Raw genomic sequence first — 19,627 nt, forward strand, 5'->3', positions numbered from 1 at the left:
AAGTTTTTCCCGGAAATAATGATAAATTATAATAGTGTGTGTATTTATATATATAGGAAGTTGCTAAAGTAACATCCCTATATTGTTAATGCAACACCCCTTTGGATTCTCATGATTAATTTGATCTATCTCATGTCCCCAATTCCTATCTATTGTCCCTAGTCTACAACCTTTCCATCCCCATTTCATGTCTCTAGTCTCCCATTTCTAGCCCTTGTCCTTTGTCCCAATTCTTTCTTGTTTTAATAGAGATATTTTTATTTTTATTTTATTTTTATATAAAAATATTTTATAACTAAAATATTGTTGATGTTGCACTACAATCTTCAAATTTCAATCAAAAGATAATACATTTTATTTTATTTTAAACACTACTAGATTACTTAATTGTAGACATGTAAAATCTTTAAAAAATGAATTTAAATATGAAATGTGCAAGTGGTTTGAAATATACATCATGTATAAAATCTATGGCTAAAGTCTTTTGGATTTGAAGTTGGTTTTCCAAGTAAAACCCATGAATTGCTTTGATAATTGTATATTATTTTTTATAAAATGGGAATAGGAACAAGAGATGAACATTGAGAATAGGGATGGGGGATGGGGACAAGGAATATATTGAATTAATTATAAGAATCCAAAAGGATGTTGGGTTAGCAACATGGAGGTGCTGCTTTAGCAACTCTCGTATATATATATATATATATTGAACATTTTATTTTAATGATGTTATTAAAAAATTCTAATATCATGACTGATATGTTTTTTTTTTTTTTTTTTTTTTTTTTTCTGTTGCATGTTTGAATTATTGTAATTAACATACTCTTCTATGCATAAATCTTGTGTAACCATGGAATAATTTTTAAATTCACAAGATGAATATTTTTTCATTCCGATAATCATTTATAGTCTTAGTTTTATTTTATTTTATTATATTATTTTTTTACAAGACTTTAAAATTTTAAAAAAATTCAACTGTGATAGAAAGAAAAAAGAAAAAAGAAAAAAAATAACTACTACAACCTGCATTTTTACATTTGTTTTTACTATCAGTTTGCTCAAAAATATCGAATTCTTACACATAAAAGTGTTACTTAAATTAAATTTTGTGAATTGAAATGTTGGTGGTAGTAACATAAGTAAGACCAAAAATCATCTGAGAACTATACAAAAATATAATTCAATTTCCTGATTGCATTCCTTTATCGAGATGTAAGAACTCACACGTAATCGTCCCTCACATTTTGAAACGGCCATTGATATTAAACATAAATCATTAATTTTTATTTTTATTTTCATACATCTTAGAATTTGCAGTAAAACATAATGAAACTTTGCAACAACACTCTTCCTTGTATTAATTTGCTTTAGCTTTACAAGTCAACCATTACTATATTCATCCATTTAACAGCATTGATTTTTCAAAATGTAATGTTAGGCCAATTTTGGAAATTTCTCAAAAAATACCAAACACAACACAAACTTATCACACTTGCTTTATTTGGAATTATTGACAAGAAACAGCTTTTATAAGTCAAGTAGAAGGAGTTGCATACTGGTATGTATCCAAAAAAAAAAAGGGAATGAAATTCACGAAGAAAGTATATAAGAGAAGAGGCCCCCCCCCCAAAAACGAATTGGGTGGGGATGCTAATGGCAGCGGTGATAGAGGTAACAGCGGTGGTAGATAAAGCCATTATGGGCGGTGAAACACGGCTCAACCAGCGGCCATAAGGGATCAATCTATCACCGTGCTACCTTTGAAGTGCCGGCTCCAGCTCTTCTATCTCTCCGACACCCATTGTCTCGTTTTCGCTCTATCAATTCGCCCCAGCATCATTTCCACAGCTCGTGTGTGTTTGATTATTCACCTTGTGAATGCGCTGGCTGATTGTTGGAATTGCATGCGTCTTCGCGGTAGACAGGTCTATTTAGGGTGGGAGCGACATTCTACTCGAGAGAACATGAACAATCGTTGCAGGGGACTTTCGATGGAGCGTCGGAATTGGGAATAATCTGGTGGGGAATGTGAAATTGGGTGAGAGTGGAAGATGATCGTGACAATGGCGGCACCCATGTTTTGAGTGAGGTGGTAGAGGGTGTGAAGCCGAAATAGAAAGAAAGTGAAGTGTGTGTGTGTGTGTGTGATGAAATGAAGGAGAAGGGAGAGTCAAGTGCTTTAGGGGTGGTGACTGTCGTAGCAGGGTATGGTCTGTGCTCGAGCTTGCTCGCAGTGATTAACAAGTATGCCATAACCTATTTCCCCTTTCCGGGGTTGCTCACAGCGCTTCAGTATGTGACGAGTGTGGTGGGAGTGTGGGTCGCGGGGAAGATAGGGCTTATCCAACACGACGCGTTCGTGTGGTCCACAGCCAAGAAGTTTCTGCCGGCGGCGTTTGTGTTCTATCTCGCAATTTTCACCAATACGAACCTGCTCAAGCACGCCAATGTTGACACTTTCATCGTGTTCCGATCGTCGACGCCCCTTCTCGTCGCCCTCGCGGACTCTCTGTTCCGCAAGCAAGCACTTCCCTCGGTGCCCACTTTCGCATCGTTGTTCGTAATTCTTGCGGGTGCGGTGGGGTATGTGCTCACCGACTCCTCCTTTACGGTGACCGCGTACACTTGGGCTTTTGCATACCTCGCGACCATCTGCACAGAGATGGTTTACATCAAGCACATGGTGACAGACCTGGGGCTCAACACATGGGGCTTTGTTCTGTACAACAACCTCCTCTCGCTCATGCTTTCCCCCTTCTTCTGGATCGCTATGGGGGAGTACAACGACATCGCGAATGCTAGTTTCCCACCAGTACACCGGACGGTCACAATAATTGCCATCACCTTGTCATGCGTGTTCGGATTGGCAATCAGCTTCTTTGGATTCGCTGCTAGAAAAGCTATTTCCGCCACTGCCTTCACAGTGACCGGCGTTGTGAACAAGCTCCTCACAGTGGTGATCAATGTCTTGATCTGGGACAAGCATGCCAGCCTTCCCGGATTGGTGTGTCTTCTGGTCACAATTTTCGGAGGTGTTCTGTACCAGCAGACTACCACAAAGCCTAAGAAGCTACCATTGCCGCTGTCACCTCGAAAGCAAGAAGGCGATGAAGAACAAGGGCTTCTGGAAGGCTATGCTCTTTCGAAATTAGAACTTTCAAGACAAGATTCCAGACGGAAGGACAGAGCCCCTCCAACTGATGCTTCTTGATCCTATATAATTGAGTTTGGATATCATTTGTGGTGCAGTCGAATGCCTATTACCTGATCTTGAGAGATGGCAAGGATTTGTACATAATTTTTATTTTTTATTCCATTAGCCAATCTTTCGGCTTAATTTAGATTCTCCTTCAGCTGTTGAGGTTGCACAGGCAGTTTTCAAATTAGGACTCGCGTGGGCGTCCTTACTTTGAGTACATATCCTCGTTGCTCACCGGGCACCGGTGTCGTACTATCTGTATGCTTGTGTAGCTCGGTTTCCTCGTCGCGCGTGACGGTATTATTATGCTCACACGTTACGAGAAAACACCAGCACAGGTGATGTGCTGGAAAGCATCCGCAGTATCTAATCTAGGCATGGTAAGATGGGAAACGTGTCGGTACAAATGTTTACAATATCCGAACTCAGTAGGTATCTACAGCGAAGTGACACATGAAAGCTTGTGCTTGAAACATCAACTCACACGAACATTAGCATCTCTAGTGGGGTCTATTGCTGGCAATGCACTGCGAAGCAACAGAGGCCTTCACCATGATCGTTGATATTAACTTTAATTGCAGCTGCCATCTTGTCTGCGATTTCTTTGTCGAGACATCGGACGACGTTAGTCTCGATACGCAGAAAGTTCGCATGATATATGGGCAAATAGATGGAAAAAATTATGATTCTGCACTCAACTCGCTTATGTCCTGGGGCCATTGCATCCCCAGATGGACTTGAGCAGTGTCACAAAAGCCAAAGTTCTTTGCCCTTTCGCGTGAGACAAACCGTCGTAACGATGGTAGTGGGTTGAACTTGCATCACTAATGCAAGACCACTCGGAAAGAGACGCAAAGATACACACTACGTATTGCCACTGCGCAGAGCTTTACTCAAGTTCTTCTTTTACTTCCCGACCCCTGAGCGTCACTCGTTCTTCACGTTGCAGTGGATCGCCATGATCACCAAAAATTATGGCATCACTGTTCACAGGGAACAGGTAAGGTTGTGGCTTGGCGCACCGCATCGCTCTTTCTGTTCCTGCACTTTGATTTTGGGAGTAAAACTGCGACTTCTCCGATGTATCTCGAGAGGGAGTGTGGAAAGCTGACCATTTGAAGCTCTGCAAGTTTACTCACACGTGCTTGGACAAGTGCATGGAAAGAAAGAGAGTTCCAGTTGTTGCCGTATTCATCTGCAGTTCCAATTTTTCCTTTTCATAGACGGGTTAGAATTTGGATAGAGGGATTGAGAAAGGAGCAATAGAGGGTTTCGTCAATGCGTAGTGCAACGCCTGTTCACATTGTGAAGTGAGGCGTGTGTGACTGAAGTTCTAAAAGGGGTTCGCAGTTTTTAAGGGTACGGAATCTATATACGTTTCAATCTCGCACTTGCATCAGTAGATAATAGATGTAGAGTCATGCAGCGCAATTGCGTGGTAAACTTCTGACTTAATCTCTGTTCTAGAAAAAAGTGGTGAAGCAGTTATAACCAGTGACGTTTCGAGGTAACAAAAAACACGCATGTTTCTAAATACAGATTTTAGTGTTCCTAATTTTAAGATAGCTTGATGAGCAGCCAAATTCGTCCTCAAGTATTTTTTCATTTCGATAATTCTGGTGTGATTCAAGTACAGGGAGGGCTGTTCTCAATATTGTAGAAAACAGCTGAAGGCAGCAAAATACCAAGGTTAAGACATAAGAACTTAAACCACGGTCAGCGTGTTCTACTTCCATTTGCACTACTTTCTCAACAGTTTGGCCCTCCTTTGCCTAGTCAAGTACAAGAACCATTTGCTATATCAATACATCAATTAATAATAGCCACCAAACGAGCGAGATATACACAGATATTCCTGTTTTCAGGACATTGCAAGCTTTAGAACAAAAAAAATTAGGAGGTGCACAAACCAGACTGTTTATTGAAAAGATTTAGTGAGCACAGGTGCCTATCAAAACCCAGCTCCGTGAACTGATTCACCCACTGTTGTGCCTACTGACGGGCCACCAGTCCGATAAGCGTTCAAATGCTCGATGGTAAGACCCCCGATTTTGTGAGATGTGATGCCAAGGTCTGCCAAACCCATTGCTATTACCAGAAAAACACGAATCAAGGATCAGTTTGCATAGAAATAATTTATAAAATAAAAACAATAACACTGAGGTACAGTGATATTTCTTGTTTACACTAAAGACTCCAGATGCAAGCACCATCTTGCAGCCACGTACCATATAATATTCGAAGGTTTTGTAAAGGAACAATCAGCACAAACATGTAAAGTAAACTAAGGCAAAAAACAATAAAACTTTCAAACATACCATCTTGAGAGACAATGAGGTCGCACGCCAATTGGTCCAGGTAATCCTTCGAAAATGATGGTGAAAAAGGGATGGGAATTCCTCTCTTCATTGCAAGCTCTCTAGGCATGGCAGCAATCTGAAAATAGGAAGAGACTATACTTTAAACTCTTACCCACCAATCGAAGTGAACAATTACTCCTCCTAATAGGAAATCTGAAAAATTTGAATATAATGCAAAATCAACAACTTCACAAACCATACCTGACAAAGGGGCATAGGAATATGTACGACACGCGGATACTCACGAATTGCCTCAAACATCAGCGCAACCTGTAGTTAATGAGCACGGGAGTTGTAAGATGGATTGCAACGCAAATATATCAACTACATATGCCATTTCGTTGCAAGTAGAAAAAAAAAAAAAAAACAGACTTCACAGGGAATCAAGTCAATTTCCTTACAAGTTCATTGACTGTGAAAACATCTGGTCCTCCTAGCTCAAACGTCTTGCCCATGCTGAAACCTTCGTCTCTGATGGCGGCAATGACTGCTGCAGCTACATCAACTACAAGCACAGGCTGCAACCTGCCATACGCATTGAAATTCAGCACTATCTCTTAACATCCTAGACATTCACGAAGCTATCAGGCAAGGCCAAGCGCAAGAAGGGCAAATGCAACCACAGCAAAAAATGGATAAATAACACTAATAAGTTATCGTGATAAAAGAATGAATAAATAATGATTTTAGAGGATTACTTGCTCAGACCATCTCCTGGTATGGGGACAAAAGGAAGTTTCTTAGCTTGGATGGCCCATCGATTCAGCAAACGGTCCTCAACACCAACCAAAGGCGCTGTCCTCAAGATAGTTGCCTGTTTCATACGTATAGAAATTAGAAATTGAAGTTAAAAATGTAACACTAAAAATATTCTGCACAAGGTGCGAGCCGCACCTCAGGAAAGTTCTGCATAACTGCCTCTTCAGCAGCATGCTTAGAACGGATGAGCCTTGATGGAGAATGAGGATCCGCAGCCAGGCATGACATTTGTACGTACTTGAGAATGCCACCATGCTCTTTAGCCAACTGTCGCACAATAAACTTAATCAGTCAATACCATTGCGTCAACAGTATTTTTCAAGAAATTAAAAATGTTACTTAGTACTGCTATTAATCATGAATGCTCCAGCTTCAATGTGAAGTTGAAAACATTGAAATCTTGACCAAAACTACAATTTGTAATCGGATAACTAACTACCGATGCCATCAAATAGTACTAAACTTATGGATGTAGCATAAAATGATACCTTTGAAATACGATTCGAAATTCCATAGTTGACATCATCAAAGGAGAAATTCCGTGTCTCGTACTCCTTTCCTGCAGTTACATGAATAACAAAACACCTGAGACCTTACGACTCAGCCGGGGAAACGGTAGTCTCAAAAGATCTTAATCAATGTCATAACATCCTTTGAGTACAGTTATGCTTCCAAAGAATCTGACGAGCATTATTCAATCGAAGGTAGGCTCAAGAGTTTTCTACCAATGCAGTTCACAATTACGTTGGAGTTGGCAATAGCTGCTTTGATAGAGTCCTCATCCCTGGCGTCATACTTTATGGGCACAATCTGATAAATCCTCCACCAAAAAAGGGACACACTCATTAGAGGATAGTTACTTCTAAGTCGTTCACGTGCACATAAATAAGACCATGGAGGTCAGCATTAAACGAGCTCCGCAACAGAATAGAATAAAACTTCGGAACTTAGGGCATTGTTGGTGTATGTTGATCGGGTAAGCACCTGTCCGAGGTCTCCCATGAGCTTAAGATGCCTCCATTCTTCGTCCAAACCTCTGTAAGGTACCATAACTTGGGACCCCATTCTTGCTGCCAAAATGACCTATGTTTGCTTTAACTAATGATCCAATATTTGCCATTTCACATTATCAACCAATGTCTCGGATTACAGTATCCGCACAACGTTCAAAATTTTGCAACAGAATAGAAACCCGTTCGACGAACTACCTCGAAGCTCGGCAAATGCTATACCTCAAAATCAACGGAATGAGGACGTACCAAGTTGCTGAACCACATAACGCCCTAGAAATCCAGTAGCTCCAAATACTGTAGCGACGACTCCACTGCAATAATCCCACCGTAAGTATCTCAATTATTGCCCCATATGCACATCCTCATTTACAAAACCCTCCGGTGCCGAGATCCGCTCCACCCGCATAGGTAGCCCCGCGAAATGGAGACGAAACAACAAAAAAAAAAAAAAAAAAAAAAAAAAAGTGACAGTACCTCACGGATGATCTACCGCCCGTGCCTCTCTTCACAGGCCGATGACTACCCGACACCGCCAAAGACGACGACTCCCGCACCCTGCCACTTCCAAATCCCAAATCAAACTCATCGCCCAGAAAATGCCCCTCTTGCTGGTGCAATGCAGCAGCCCAAGCCCGAGCGCCATTAGAGGTGAACTGCGACCCAGATTTCCTGACCAGTGCACCCGCCATAGCTCCCAATTTTCTACAACCCTAATTCCAAAATCATAAACCAGGGCCTTGACTCTGCAAGCACCCCCCTCAACTTCCACTTTCTGGGCTGAGCTCTATGACCCTCGACGTCTTCGGAACGGCTGAAACGTTCTCAACGTTCCCCGTTTCCCGTTCCCCTCCCCCCCTTCTCGGTTCCAGGCTCTGATCGGTCTCAAGGTTATTGGTTGCGGTGGCAAGATTCCGCGCGGTCGACCACACCAGGTCCTATGACCGCTACATCCAAGAACCACCGCATAACGAAGTCATTCATCGTAGATGCCGCTTCGTTTCGAGGCATGAATCTGTTTTCGGTCACGGATTTGAAATCTGGAGGCGGGATTCGCAGTGTATGTTTTCTACGGAGCTCAGTGTTTGCATCGGAAGATTTTGGTAGAGACATCTAGTGGTGATGGAGTGCCAGAAAGTAGCATGAGAGGGATTTGGATTGCTTCGAACTTAGAGTTGATGGCGTGACTGTCTGGAGGTGTTGGACGGGGATTGCCGAGCATGGAGAAAAGATTTGACGTCATGGATGGTGCTTTTCAAGGCGCGGTAAAGACGTTGGATGCCCATTTTGCCAAGGCGGACGCTATTTTACAGGTTTTCTGTGCTTTCTCCGTTTGGAAAATTTTAGCACAGGGAAGACCGCTCACTTGAAGTTTTTCTTCAGTTGGAGTTGTGCAGCTGGATGAGTGTAAGGAATTGGTTGGGATTCCAGGTTTTTGTTTTGTTTTATCAGATGTCATGTAAATATCTGCACTCGCATTTCGAGGATGCTCTTTTAAATTTGTGCTGCGAACGAATTCGGACGTCTGGCCTAGCGAGCCTTTGCTTTCTGAAGAAATTCTTTGCGAGTTAGTCTGATTCTGGGAGATGTAATGGTATACGATGACTACAATAGACGTATTGCGATTGTTCTTAGTGGCTATAGTGATTTTAATTCTGATGGTTTTGCAATGATCCAAACCTGCAGATCGTGCATAGCAAATTGGAACACGAGTTTGAAGAAACTTACCCAGGCAATGTAAGTAGCATTTCATTCAGTCTAACTTGCCCTCGTTAATTAGTAGTCTTACACAGTAATATTTCAATTAACAATTATTCTCCTTGATGTCATGCGAATAGGCAAATCCCTTGAAGTTGCTTGCTCGCACGAAAAGATTGCAGGACGAGCTTCCGCTGCTTAGAGAAGAATGTGACAAGCTTTTAGCTGCCAAACAGGTCACAGCGATTACCGAAATCATCGCTATTTGTTTCTTCTTGTGTTAAATGTACCTCGAACATCAGTTTGCGCTATACGCTCAGGAAAATTATATCCATATTCGTTCTGAGAGTGAAAGCTATGCATCCATTACTGCCGATCAAATTGCTTCAAGCACTACATAACATGCATTCACTGTAATATGCAGGATCTTATAGATACTGCAAGAACTACACTGGTGAAAAACAAGACGTTATTATGTCAATTACAGGCTCGAGCTGGTCTTCTTGTGAGTAGTGACTCAGAGGATCCAGTCTACTCGTCCTTTGTGAAGGTACAAGACTGAATCATCGCAATGCCTTATTAGAGCTACTTACGTTGTCAGAGGTCTATCTACTTTCCTCGAGTTTATTTGCATGTAAGATCCTCTGTCAATTGCAATTCACTCCTTTGCTGTCCGTATTCCAGACGCTTGAGGAGTGGGATCAGCAGATGGAAATGGTTTCAGGTAACCGATCAGTCCATAAACTTGTGTTAGTTGTTTGGTTGTTGTGTTAGTGTTTCTTGAGGTTCAGTGGGATCCGTTCAATTAGTTTCATACGCTGCATACATTGTAAATGCAAAAGTTCTTTTACTAGTATGACATCTGCTCTTGTCAAAGCCGCTCGTGATTGTTCATGATGTTCACAATGTGTATGCCTTGCGAATGCAGTGACAGAGAGCCATCAGTTCACACGTCCTGATCTTAATCTGGAGCTCTTTCGATCTAAAGTGTTTAAGAGGGATGAATAGTCCAATTCGAAACCATGGTTCAACTTTTCAGGTTATTGTGGAGCCCAGCAAGGAAATCAGGCAGTTTCTAATGGGTATCTTGGTGCCATTCTTGGCTTCTTCCTCTCACATTTTTGAGCTCCAATTTACCGTGATCCATTACAGGATCGCAGTACTAAGCTAGTCTTGGTTTAGCATCTCAAGTAGAGTATTTTAAGACACAAAATCTGTACTACCGCTAAGGCCAGCAATGATAGCTATGACCCAGTCTAAACTATGGCAATTCGTCACTTGGACGGTGCTGTAAGGAAGCACAATATACCAGGAAGAAGATGAAGTACTAAGATCCTGATTTATTTATTTATTTATTTAACTATATGTACACACACAGTTGTCCCCCATGAACTAATAACCCCCAATAATTAATCAAAATTTTGAGAGCTGACTCCAGTTAGAATCTAAGTATCTATTGTTGTTTGTTGTTATGTTAAGTAATAACCTCTGACAGTTAATAGTTTAATTAATTAATATTTTGCTAATTGATGACATCAACTAGTAGGGGGACAACTGTATATACCACAGATGTCATATCAACTTTCACTTTCCTTGCATTATTCTTAGGATGAGAGCTGCAGCAATGATTTGTCACCTCAGGCACGGCAATAAAAAGTAGTACAAACAACCACCTCAGGTATTCAGGTATAAATCATATATGAAAGGGGACAGCAAGGAACCGAAAATTGTGAAATAGTTGGAATGTTCTGCATGTAAACTTACAAATTAGCAGGAGGTTGCAAATACATGAAATGAACAATATGGATAATAGAGTGTTTAGAGTGAGAGAAGATTCCATATTATAGTATCTATTACTTATTTACCTGTAACACACCTTAAAATAGTTGCAACCTGGCCATGACAAGTACAGTTTGCCACCCTTACCCTCTTTACTTCAGCACAACAAATAACAGAACACAAATCAATCTCCTCAATGGACTTCTTTTCTTAATCGTAAGAATCGACAACTAGCACAAACTTTGTGTGACAAATTTGAAGAAAGAAGATAGCGACAATTCAAACATCTTATAATTCAATGTATTGGTGTAATAGCAAATTATAATAAAAATGAAACAACAAAAAAAATAAAGAAATCACTAAACCTCACCACCACAATGCCTCAAAGAACGGGAGCGAATACTCCAAGGGTCCTACTCTTGCGGCAATGCGAAAATGGAATCGGTGTCAGCAAATTTCACTGTATACCTCGTCATTCCATGCTCTACCTCCAACATGTTATGGCATTCATCAATGAACAACTCCAAAGATCGTCACTAGCATAACACTATTGCTGACGAGCATAAAACCCATTGCACTGTTCTTATTAGCTTGTAAACCCGCTGCCATAATAACCCACTTATACAGTGGTTGTGTATTCAAGGATTTCACCTCGTAAGAGGTCAAAATGTCACTTCCAGCTCTGTTTCAAATAGAACTTCTATTATGTCATATAACCATGACCATAGCATATAATTTTGTATAAAAATATAAAATCAAATCAATCAAATCACTTCAACACATTTTTACCTCATTCATTAGAAATATTTGTGGAAATAGAAATCTTTTGCATGTTTGTTGTAATTTCATATTTTTATGACTTTTTTCTTTTAATGCACGAAAATATGGTACTTTCATCATAATAATTATACATAAAAAAAAATCTTGAATGCATTCAAACTTTCATAAATATTTGCAAACTTCATTTAATCAAAAAGATTTTAGTTCCAATACTTTTTTATGAGCTTTTTTTTCAACAATATTAAGCAAAATATTATGACGCTTCAAATTATGATGAAAAATGTACATATCATGCAAATAAACATCTCATTTGCAATTTAATTTATATACTTTTCTATAGAATCTTTTGCCTTTAAGTATTATGAATTCAATACTTTTTTATGTATAACGGTAGTTCTAAATCATTCAATTTTCTACCTTTTGTACTATACAAATCTTTCAACATTTATAATACATGCTTTGATAATGTATATTTTGAAAACAATTCTTCTTCATTTGAAAGAATCAATCTTCCATGTAAATGATTTTCATCACTTTCTACTTCATTATAGGTTGCATCATCAAAAGTACCAAATAGTTTATCTTTAAATTTGTAAACATAATGCTTTAATAGCTTATCATTTATTATATTAGAATAATACTTTAAGTCTAAAGGATTTTCATAAAAGTCTATTTATTCTTCAATTGAATCATTGTTACTTATCACCAATTTTGTTCTTTACAATTCTTTACAACCAAATAAAATTTTTCTAATATAAAAAATATATTTAAAAAAAAATCTATATTTTAATCTATAATTATTGCAAGTCATTAAGTAGTCATATACCTTTATAACATGTTCAATATTATTGCATAGATTTTTACATTGATTTTTATATTTAATTTATATATATTTTGTAATGCTTTTAATTTTTTATATTAGTGCATGGTTTGATTTCTAACTATAAGTTGACATGGATGGAAAAAAAAGTGTTTGATAGAAAAAAATGGTTATTACAAATATTAAACCTATTTGCCAACAAAGTGGAAGTATTGTGTCTTGTTGGAATGAATGGAATAGGCAAGACCACAATAATAAAGACTACATTGAATGTTGTGAAATACATATATGATGCTTTATGTTTTGTTGAATGCATTGAAAGTAATAGTAATTATTACAAAATCTCTTGTCGCATCTTAGAATTTTTTTAAGCTAAAAAAATATCAAAAGATTTAAAAGAAGAATAAGAAATGCTAAAACCATACTTAACTAAAAATAAATTCATCTTAGCTTTCACAATTTAAGGAACCAAAATTAAATCAAGAATATTATGAGTATGAATAATTTATTTGTTATTAGTGAAAGTTTATTAATTAAGATAATTTAAGATTGAAAGACTATGGAGTATTTGGCTATTGAAATATATAAACTAAATATTAAAGAATTTAATAAAAAAAAAGTTTAAGATTGTTTATTACTTATTCTTGTGAATACTAAGATAATTTATTTTATAAACTTGTTGAAGTTGGCAAAAAGATTGTAAAAGTATGCAATGGCCTATCATTGAGCTTTAAATTTATAGATGCATATTTAAGAGATAAAAAAAAGTTGAGATGTTAGAAGATTAAAAAAAGATTAAAAAAAGATAGTTGGATAGAGATGAAAAGATTAATCCCCACAAGATTTGAAATATATTAAAAATAAGCTTTTATTATTTAAAGGTTGAAGAAAATAATATATTTTTAAATATATGTTTTTATATTATTTTAATGATGTGTATTTGTAAAGCATGTTGAAAGAAAAAAAATACAATTATGAATTAATGTTGAAGAAAAGATATGATAACTGATATGGAATTTGTAATAAATAAAATAATATACCAATTATAAAAAAAAATAAAGAGAGATAGAATAATAACAGAGCATTATCAATTATAAGACATAAGTAAAAAGATTATTAAAAAATAAATAAAAAATATAGATATATAAATATCAAGTATGAATATAAAGCTATTACATGGATTTTGTAAAAATATAATATACTAGAATATTATCTAAATTATTTATATTAAATTAATAATATAAAATAATTCAGATTTAAAGTTTGGAAATATAATTAATTAATTATTTATTTAGATATTGCCATATATTAGAAGTATATATGTTAAGAACATGAATTAAAAATATCTATAGATTTAATATAATCATATGACACTAGAAAAGAATAGATAATTATTCAAAAATAGTATAATATTAAAACTAGAATAATTATAACTAAAGATAAGAAGACTAGAGATTCTTAAAATAAAACTAAAAACAAGAAATATATTGACAAGAATGACAAAGACTTTATTCTTGCTTCCATATATACTATCTAATTAAAAGCTATATATTATCTAATTATAATTTTTAATATGTGTCCAACTTACAAAAAACATATATAACTTGCAAAAAACATTTTTATATGTGCATCATATAGTCAGCTTGTACCACAAGCAGCCAACATGTACAATAAATAGCTGACTTATTGGCCAAATTATTATATGTTTTTCTTATAATTTTTTTAAAATATTTTATTATTAATTAATTTTTTTTTAAAAGTTAGAAGTACAAAATTAGACATGATAATCATAATTGGTATAAAAATATGAATTTTAAGTAAAAAAATATATTACATTATTATAGATAAATTTTACTAATGACAAAAGAGTTGACCAATTATCTTGATGGTAGTTGATGGTAAATCTCAAATATTATTCCAAAATATAATTTATATATTTTATTTATTGATCAATTTGAAAAAAAAAGTTGAAAATGATTTTATGTTTAGTTTCAATATTTTGAAAAGAATTATTAAAATTCTTCATATAAATTGAATTCTCTATTCAATATAATATTATTTTGGTAATCTATGATAGTAATAAATATTTTTAATTATTTTTTAATTATTTTTTAATTATTTCTTTACTTGTGATAGTTTTTATTCATAGTATAAAATGCCTCATCTTAGTAAAACAATCCACTAACACAAATATAAAGTTATAGAAACCTAAGATGAGAAGGTTTGTGATAAAAGCTATAGAAGCAAAAAACCATAGCTAATTTTGGTATAGGTAGTAATTGAAAAAATCTATAAGGCTAATGACAAGGAATTTTTGATTTTGAATAAATATCACATGATTTTACAAAGGCTTTAATTTTCTTTTATATTTAAGACCACTAGAAAAATTGAGATTAATTCTAAAGTTCTATTGTATCTAAAATGTCTTCCAGTTGAAAAATCATAATGAGCTTGAAGAACATGAAATTAAGCTTCATCTTTTGGAATATATAAGAATTCTTTAAAATGAAAAAGGTTATTTTTGAATTTAAACTTAGAAGTATTACTATTAAAATTATATATAAGAAGATTTTAAAACATGCTTGATTGAATTTGATTAAAAAATATATAACAATAATTAATATTGATTTTATTGCCCAAAGATGAAATTGCTTTAGCTTTAAAAAAAAAAAATTGTTCATCAAAATGTGCATTTTCATCTTTTGGTATACGATAGGACCATCTTAAAAAGACATTTAAAAAATATATATATATATATATATATATATATATATATATATATTATTGATAAATAATATTTAATATAAATTTTGACAAAGAAATATTCTAACAAACTTAGTAATGATACAAAACACATATTTCCATAAAATATTAATTATCTATATAAATAATTATTAGACTAGAAGTTCCTTCTAATTGATGGTAATATTTTTGAAATGAATCTACTATTGCAAGAAGTTTTTTGTTGTAGATCTTATAATTGATCTTACCTGTTAAATTGTTTTTGAATAAAAAGCTATTAAATAAATTATTTCATACATTCCTATTTGTGACAAATTTATATTGAAGACAAAGTCAAATGTATTTATTTCAATAAAAAAATTACCTTAATAATCAATGCAATATAAGATTAAAGTTGTTTTAAAAATTCTCTTTATAGCTTCAAATATTACTTTATCTTCTTTATTCCATTCAAGTTTATCTTTACAAGTCAAATATACAGATGTAGCTTTTTTTAGGATAAATTATGAGGCCATCATTTGAAATGATATATTTTTAGAAAGAAAAATTTATTATATGAAATATACACTTTTCTATCTTTGTTCATATTCTTGTATCTCTAAATTTTTTTAGTATACAATAAATATGAAGTTCATACTTTTTTAGATTTTAAAAGTAGATTAAAATATATTTTAAATAATAAATAAAAAAATGATCTAAAAATTTATTTAAAAATTATTTTTTAGATTTAAAAAAGTACCTAACTTATTTATTAGTCCAAAATACATAATATTATATTTAAAATGCCCACACTTGGTTCTAAATGTAATCTATTATTCATTTTTTTAATATATAATAAGTTATATGCTCTTTTTTAAGCTATTTTAGTATATATTTTTTATTTAATTCAATTGATTAAAAATTATTTATATCAAAATTAAAATACATATTTTTAATAATAATCTTATTAAATCTTTGCTAATCTATACATATCCATAGTGATCTATCTTTTTTTTTTTACAAAATAAATAAAAACTTTTATTAGAGATTTTGAATGGCATGTGAAGTTCTTAAAAAAATCATCATCAATTAATTCCTTAAGTACAACTAATTTATTTTATAATAAGTTGTAGATAGTCTAAATAATAATTGAGCTTTTTTTTGAAGATCATTTGGGCAATTATAAGGAAAATATTCTAAAAGAATAAATATATTTTTCTTCTTAAGAAAATTCTTAATGATCTTTATATAGGCTTAGAATGCTACTTCAAGTCCTTCTTTCATTAGAAGTAGATGTGGCATAAATAACAAAAGCTGACATTTTTTTTGCAGCTTATATGAAAGTTCTTATATCTATAAATAAAAACTTTGTTGTCCTAGACTTATAACTTTTTATTTTATTAGCAAAAATCTTGATTATGTTATGAAAAAGATTAGAAGAAATCCAATCTATTTGAAGATTATATTTTTTTAATTATAATTAACCTAAAATTACTAGATTAGATAGAAATAAAATAATATTAAATATTATTATTCTATCATGACTATTTTTTGATACATCTATGAGATTAGTTCATAAATAATATCTTAAGAAGATAAAAAAAACAACTATCTATGACTTCTATATGTATGAGCTTAGTTTTCTCTACTAAATGTATTTCATCTTTTTTAACAAAGTCTTCATATAACAAAACAAGTTGAGGTTGTTAAATCTAATAATACATAGATTTTGTGATTTTAAGGTCCTAAACAAATATCTATAATAAAAAAAAATTGAAGGTTTTGAAAAGAGAATAAAATATTTATTTGATATTACACAAAATTTTAATTACATAGTTTTTATTGTAGTTGGACAAACTTATTTTCCAACATATTCTTTCCTTTAATAATCATGCCCTTTATTTTGTAATTGCATTTTTTCTTTGCAAAGTATTAAGCAATGTACTTAGATTTTCAATAATATAAGTACAATTCTTTTTGACAATGTTGAGTCTTTTCTTGCTTACTAAGAGATTTAAAACATATTGTATTAATTTGTATAGATTTTGGATTTTGATGAGTAAGTTTTTGAAAATTTAGAAGTTGTTGTGATAACTTAATTTGTTTTTTTCCAACCAAATCTTTATTCTTGGCTTCTTTCAAAAAATTAATTATTGAATATAATGGCTTGAATAATAAATTATTTAAATAAATATATTTTTTGATATTATTAATAAATTTTATAAATTCAACTTGAGTATATCTATCAAGATATTAAAAAAATATTATTTTAGATAGAATTTGACTTATTTCAAAATAACTCAAAATTTTAATCTATTTTTATAAACTTCTCTAATATAATAATCTTTGTCTCACTCATATTTGTAGTAGTAAGACTTTTTGGATTGACTTGTGATGTCAATCTATTTATTTTTTTTAAGTTCAAAATTTCTTAATATAGACATAAAATCTCATTGAAAATTTCTTTCATAGATATAGAAATAATATTTCTATAATTGACATTGATAATAAAAGAAATTTCTACTTTGAGGATAATGATAAGTTCTTAAAGATTTCGAATAATTGCAAAATTATTTTAACTTGGAAACTATCATATATATATATATATATATATATATATCTGAAATATGCTTAAATATCAAAAATATCCATATATTCTTAATATTAGTAAATCTACCCTCAAATGTGATAAGGTATCAGCACTTTTTTTTTTTAGGTATATTTGGGGTCCAAATCATATATTGTGCAATCTTTTTTGATATTTTTTGGCATCTTTTCTTTTGTGAGTGTCTTTATTCTATTGTCATACATACCATCTTTTCATGATGTTACTTCATTTGCAAGCTTGTAAATCCTTTTAACTTCTCCAAATTTAACAAAATTAATATATGTCATTAACAAATCTAACACAAAGGGACTTGAATTCATTGTATTGGTTATGTAGTCCACATGTTGCACATCTCGTCTCTTTTTATAGCTACTTAGGCATTGTAGCTGGGTATTGTAATGCATAATCATAGTATATAAGTCTAACATCACGAGTTATTGGAAAAACTTAGCCATTGCTTCTAATACTCCAAAAGTTTGTAAATGCATCAATTTGTGCATTAAATTTTGATGCTTTAGAACACAATCGCAAAGAGTGGCCTATTTCTATTGAGTCTTGTAATGGCATTGATATGTGTGGTAAGTATAAGAAGTTTTTATGTAGTAACATTAATATTAGATGAAAGAAAAGAAAAAATATTTTATTATAGAAGAAATTAAATGAAAATATTTTAGCAAATTATCTTTAAAATATAAATAATAGAAAAAAGGTAGTAAAAATCAATAAGTGCTAATATTACCTTTTTATAAAAGATACTTCTACTTATTTTAAAAGAACATAAATGAACCAAATTATAGTAAATGAGATATATAATTAATATATTTATTTTAGGAAATAATTAAGAAAAGATTTTAGCAAAATTATCTCAAAATATCAAGAATTGATATTTGAAGATGACTAATTGTGAATCTAAGTCGACATCAAACCTCATGGCACAAGACTTCTTACCTAAGGCGAGTCTAAGATTCTTTAGTTGATCAAAGAATAGGATTTGGAAAAAAACTTATTTAAAGATTTTTAAAAGTTGATTTTGCATGATTTGAATGCATATATAGGTTTGGAAGGCTTTTCAAAGTATAAGATGCATTCAATGGATTTAGATGTTGAGAATTAAAAAATAAGTTTACAAATTTGAGGATTTTATAAGTATTATAGCATATTTATTAGTAAAAAATTTGTAATTTTTTTATTATGCTTATCTTCAATGTGTTTAAGAAATTTGATATTAATTTAATTTTTAAATTAAAAGTTATGGGAGTTTTTATAGGTAATGGTCTTCGATATTTGAAATTTAGAAATAATAATTATTTTTTTGATTTTACAATTAATTGGAATATTTTTATAAGAGCAAAATTTTGAAAAAATATTTAAGATAAGTGTATCTATTTTTATTCAAAATTTGAGGGAAAAAACTAATCAAGTGAAAAAAATAAAAAAATAAAAAAAAAACATTCTAAAGCAAATGAGGTCCAACAGATTTACAAGTTAAGGGCAACAACATTGAAAGATAAGAGTTTAATATTTATCAAAGTCATGGTTGTAAAAAAATAATTATAATTAAATTGGAAAGTCCAAAAAACAATAATAATTTTTTTAAGGCATTGTGACATTTGATTTAGTAGATATATACAAAAGAGTAATTGGGTATAAGACTATGAAGAAAGAATAATGATTAAAAATTTAATTTAGAAAATCTTCTTGCTACAAATGATTTAAATTATTGAGTACTTTAAAAATTAGAATACAAAATAGAGATGAATTATGTAATATATTACAAAAGTTTTTAAATAATTTTAATAATTTTACATTGAGTTATATAATTTCAAAGTGATGTAGGTCAGATTAGATGTAAGTGAGGAATTTGGATGAAAACTTTATAAAAATAAGTACAAA

At 32.6% G+C, this 19,627-nt stretch overlaps 3 protein-coding genes across 4 annotated transcripts; 2 read left to right on the forward strand and 1 right to left on the reverse strand.

Moving 5' to 3' along the window:
* The first annotated feature begins 1,796 nt into the window (after window positions 1–1,796).
* Window positions 1,797–3,353, forward strand: LOC112291443 (GDP-fucose transporter 1). Its single transcript, XM_024538834.2, has one exon. The coding sequence runs from the start codon at window positions 2,153–2,155 to the stop codon at window positions 3,209–3,211; it is 1,059 nt and encodes a 352-aa protein (XP_024394602.1). The 5' UTR covers window positions 1,797–2,152; the 3' UTR covers window positions 3,212–3,353.
* A 1,739-nt stretch (window positions 3,354–5,092) lies between these two features.
* LOC112291441 (NADH dehydrogenase [ubiquinone] 1 alpha subcomplex subunit 9, mitochondrial) lies at window positions 5,093–8,087 on the reverse strand. Its single transcript, XM_024538830.3, has 11 exons — window positions 7,806–8,087; window positions 7,578–7,642; window positions 7,303–7,388; window positions 7,044–7,128; window positions 6,807–6,877; window positions 6,454–6,585; window positions 6,258–6,373; window positions 5,961–6,084; window positions 5,761–5,829; window positions 5,518–5,635; window positions 5,093–5,287 (listed from the first exon to the last, which is right to left on the reverse strand). The coding sequence occupies exons 1-11, from the start codon at window positions 8,018–8,020 to the stop codon at window positions 5,151–5,153; spliced, it is 1,218 nt and encodes a 405-aa protein (XP_024394598.1). The 5' UTR covers window positions 8,021–8,087; the 3' UTR covers window positions 5,093–5,150.
* Window positions 8,088–8,344: 257 nt separating this feature from the next.
* LOC112291170 (uncharacterized) lies at window positions 8,345–10,399 on the forward strand. 2 transcript variants are annotated; one of them, XM_090255716.1, is made up of 6 exons: window positions 8,345–8,641; window positions 9,015–9,065; window positions 9,167–9,262; window positions 9,451–9,576; window positions 9,711–9,750; window positions 9,955–10,399. In XM_090255716.1, the coding sequence occupies exons 1-6, from the start codon at window positions 8,549–8,551 to the stop codon at window positions 10,032–10,034; spliced, it is 486 nt and encodes a 161-aa protein (XP_090111842.1). In that variant the 5' UTR covers window positions 8,345–8,548; the 3' UTR covers window positions 10,035–10,399. The 2 variants fall into 2 exon arrangements, with proteins under 2 accessions (XP_090111842.1, XP_024394026.2); XM_024538258.3 differs by having other exon boundaries at window positions 8,577–8,735.
* Window positions 10,400–19,627: the final 9,228 nt, after the last annotated feature.

The sequence above is a fragment of the Physcomitrium patens genome, chromosome 14 (assembly GCF_059467195.1).
Source record: "Physcomitrium patens ecotype Gransden chromosome 14, ASM5946719v1, whole genome shotgun sequence".
Taxonomy (NCBI): Eukaryota; Viridiplantae; Streptophyta; class Bryopsida; order Funariales; family Funariaceae; genus Physcomitrium; species Physcomitrium patens.

Bases quoted from the DNA above. Each gene is read 5' to 3' on its own strand.
- LOC112291443 (XM_024538834.2), top strand. From the start codon at position 2,153: ATGAAGGAGAAGGGAGAGTCAAGTGCTTTAGGGGTGGTGACTGTCGTA.
- LOC112291170 (XM_090255716.1), top strand. From the start codon at position 8,549: ATGGAGAAAAGATTTGACGTCATGGATGGTGCTTTTCAAGGCGCGGTA. The intron at 9,066-9,166 runs GTAAGTAGCATT...TCATGCGAATAG, and splicing joins AAGAAACTTACCCAGGCAAT to GCAAATCCCTTGAAGTTGCT. The intron at 9,751-9,954 runs GTAACCGATCAG...TTGCGAATGCAG, and splicing joins GCAGATGGAAATGGTTTCAG to TGACAGAGAGCCATCAGTTC.
- LOC112291441 (XM_024538830.3), bottom strand. From the start codon at position 8,020: ATGGCGGGTGCACTGGTCAGGAAATCTGGGTCGCAGTTCACCTCTAAT. The intron at 6,374-6,453 runs GTGCGGCTCGCA...CGTATGAAACAG, and splicing joins TTATGCAGAACTTTCCTGAG to GCAACTATCTTGAGGACAGC. The intron at 5,830-5,960 runs GTAAGGAAATTG...CATTAACTACAG, and splicing joins TTTTCACAGTCAATGAACTT to GTTGCGCTGATGTTTGAGGC.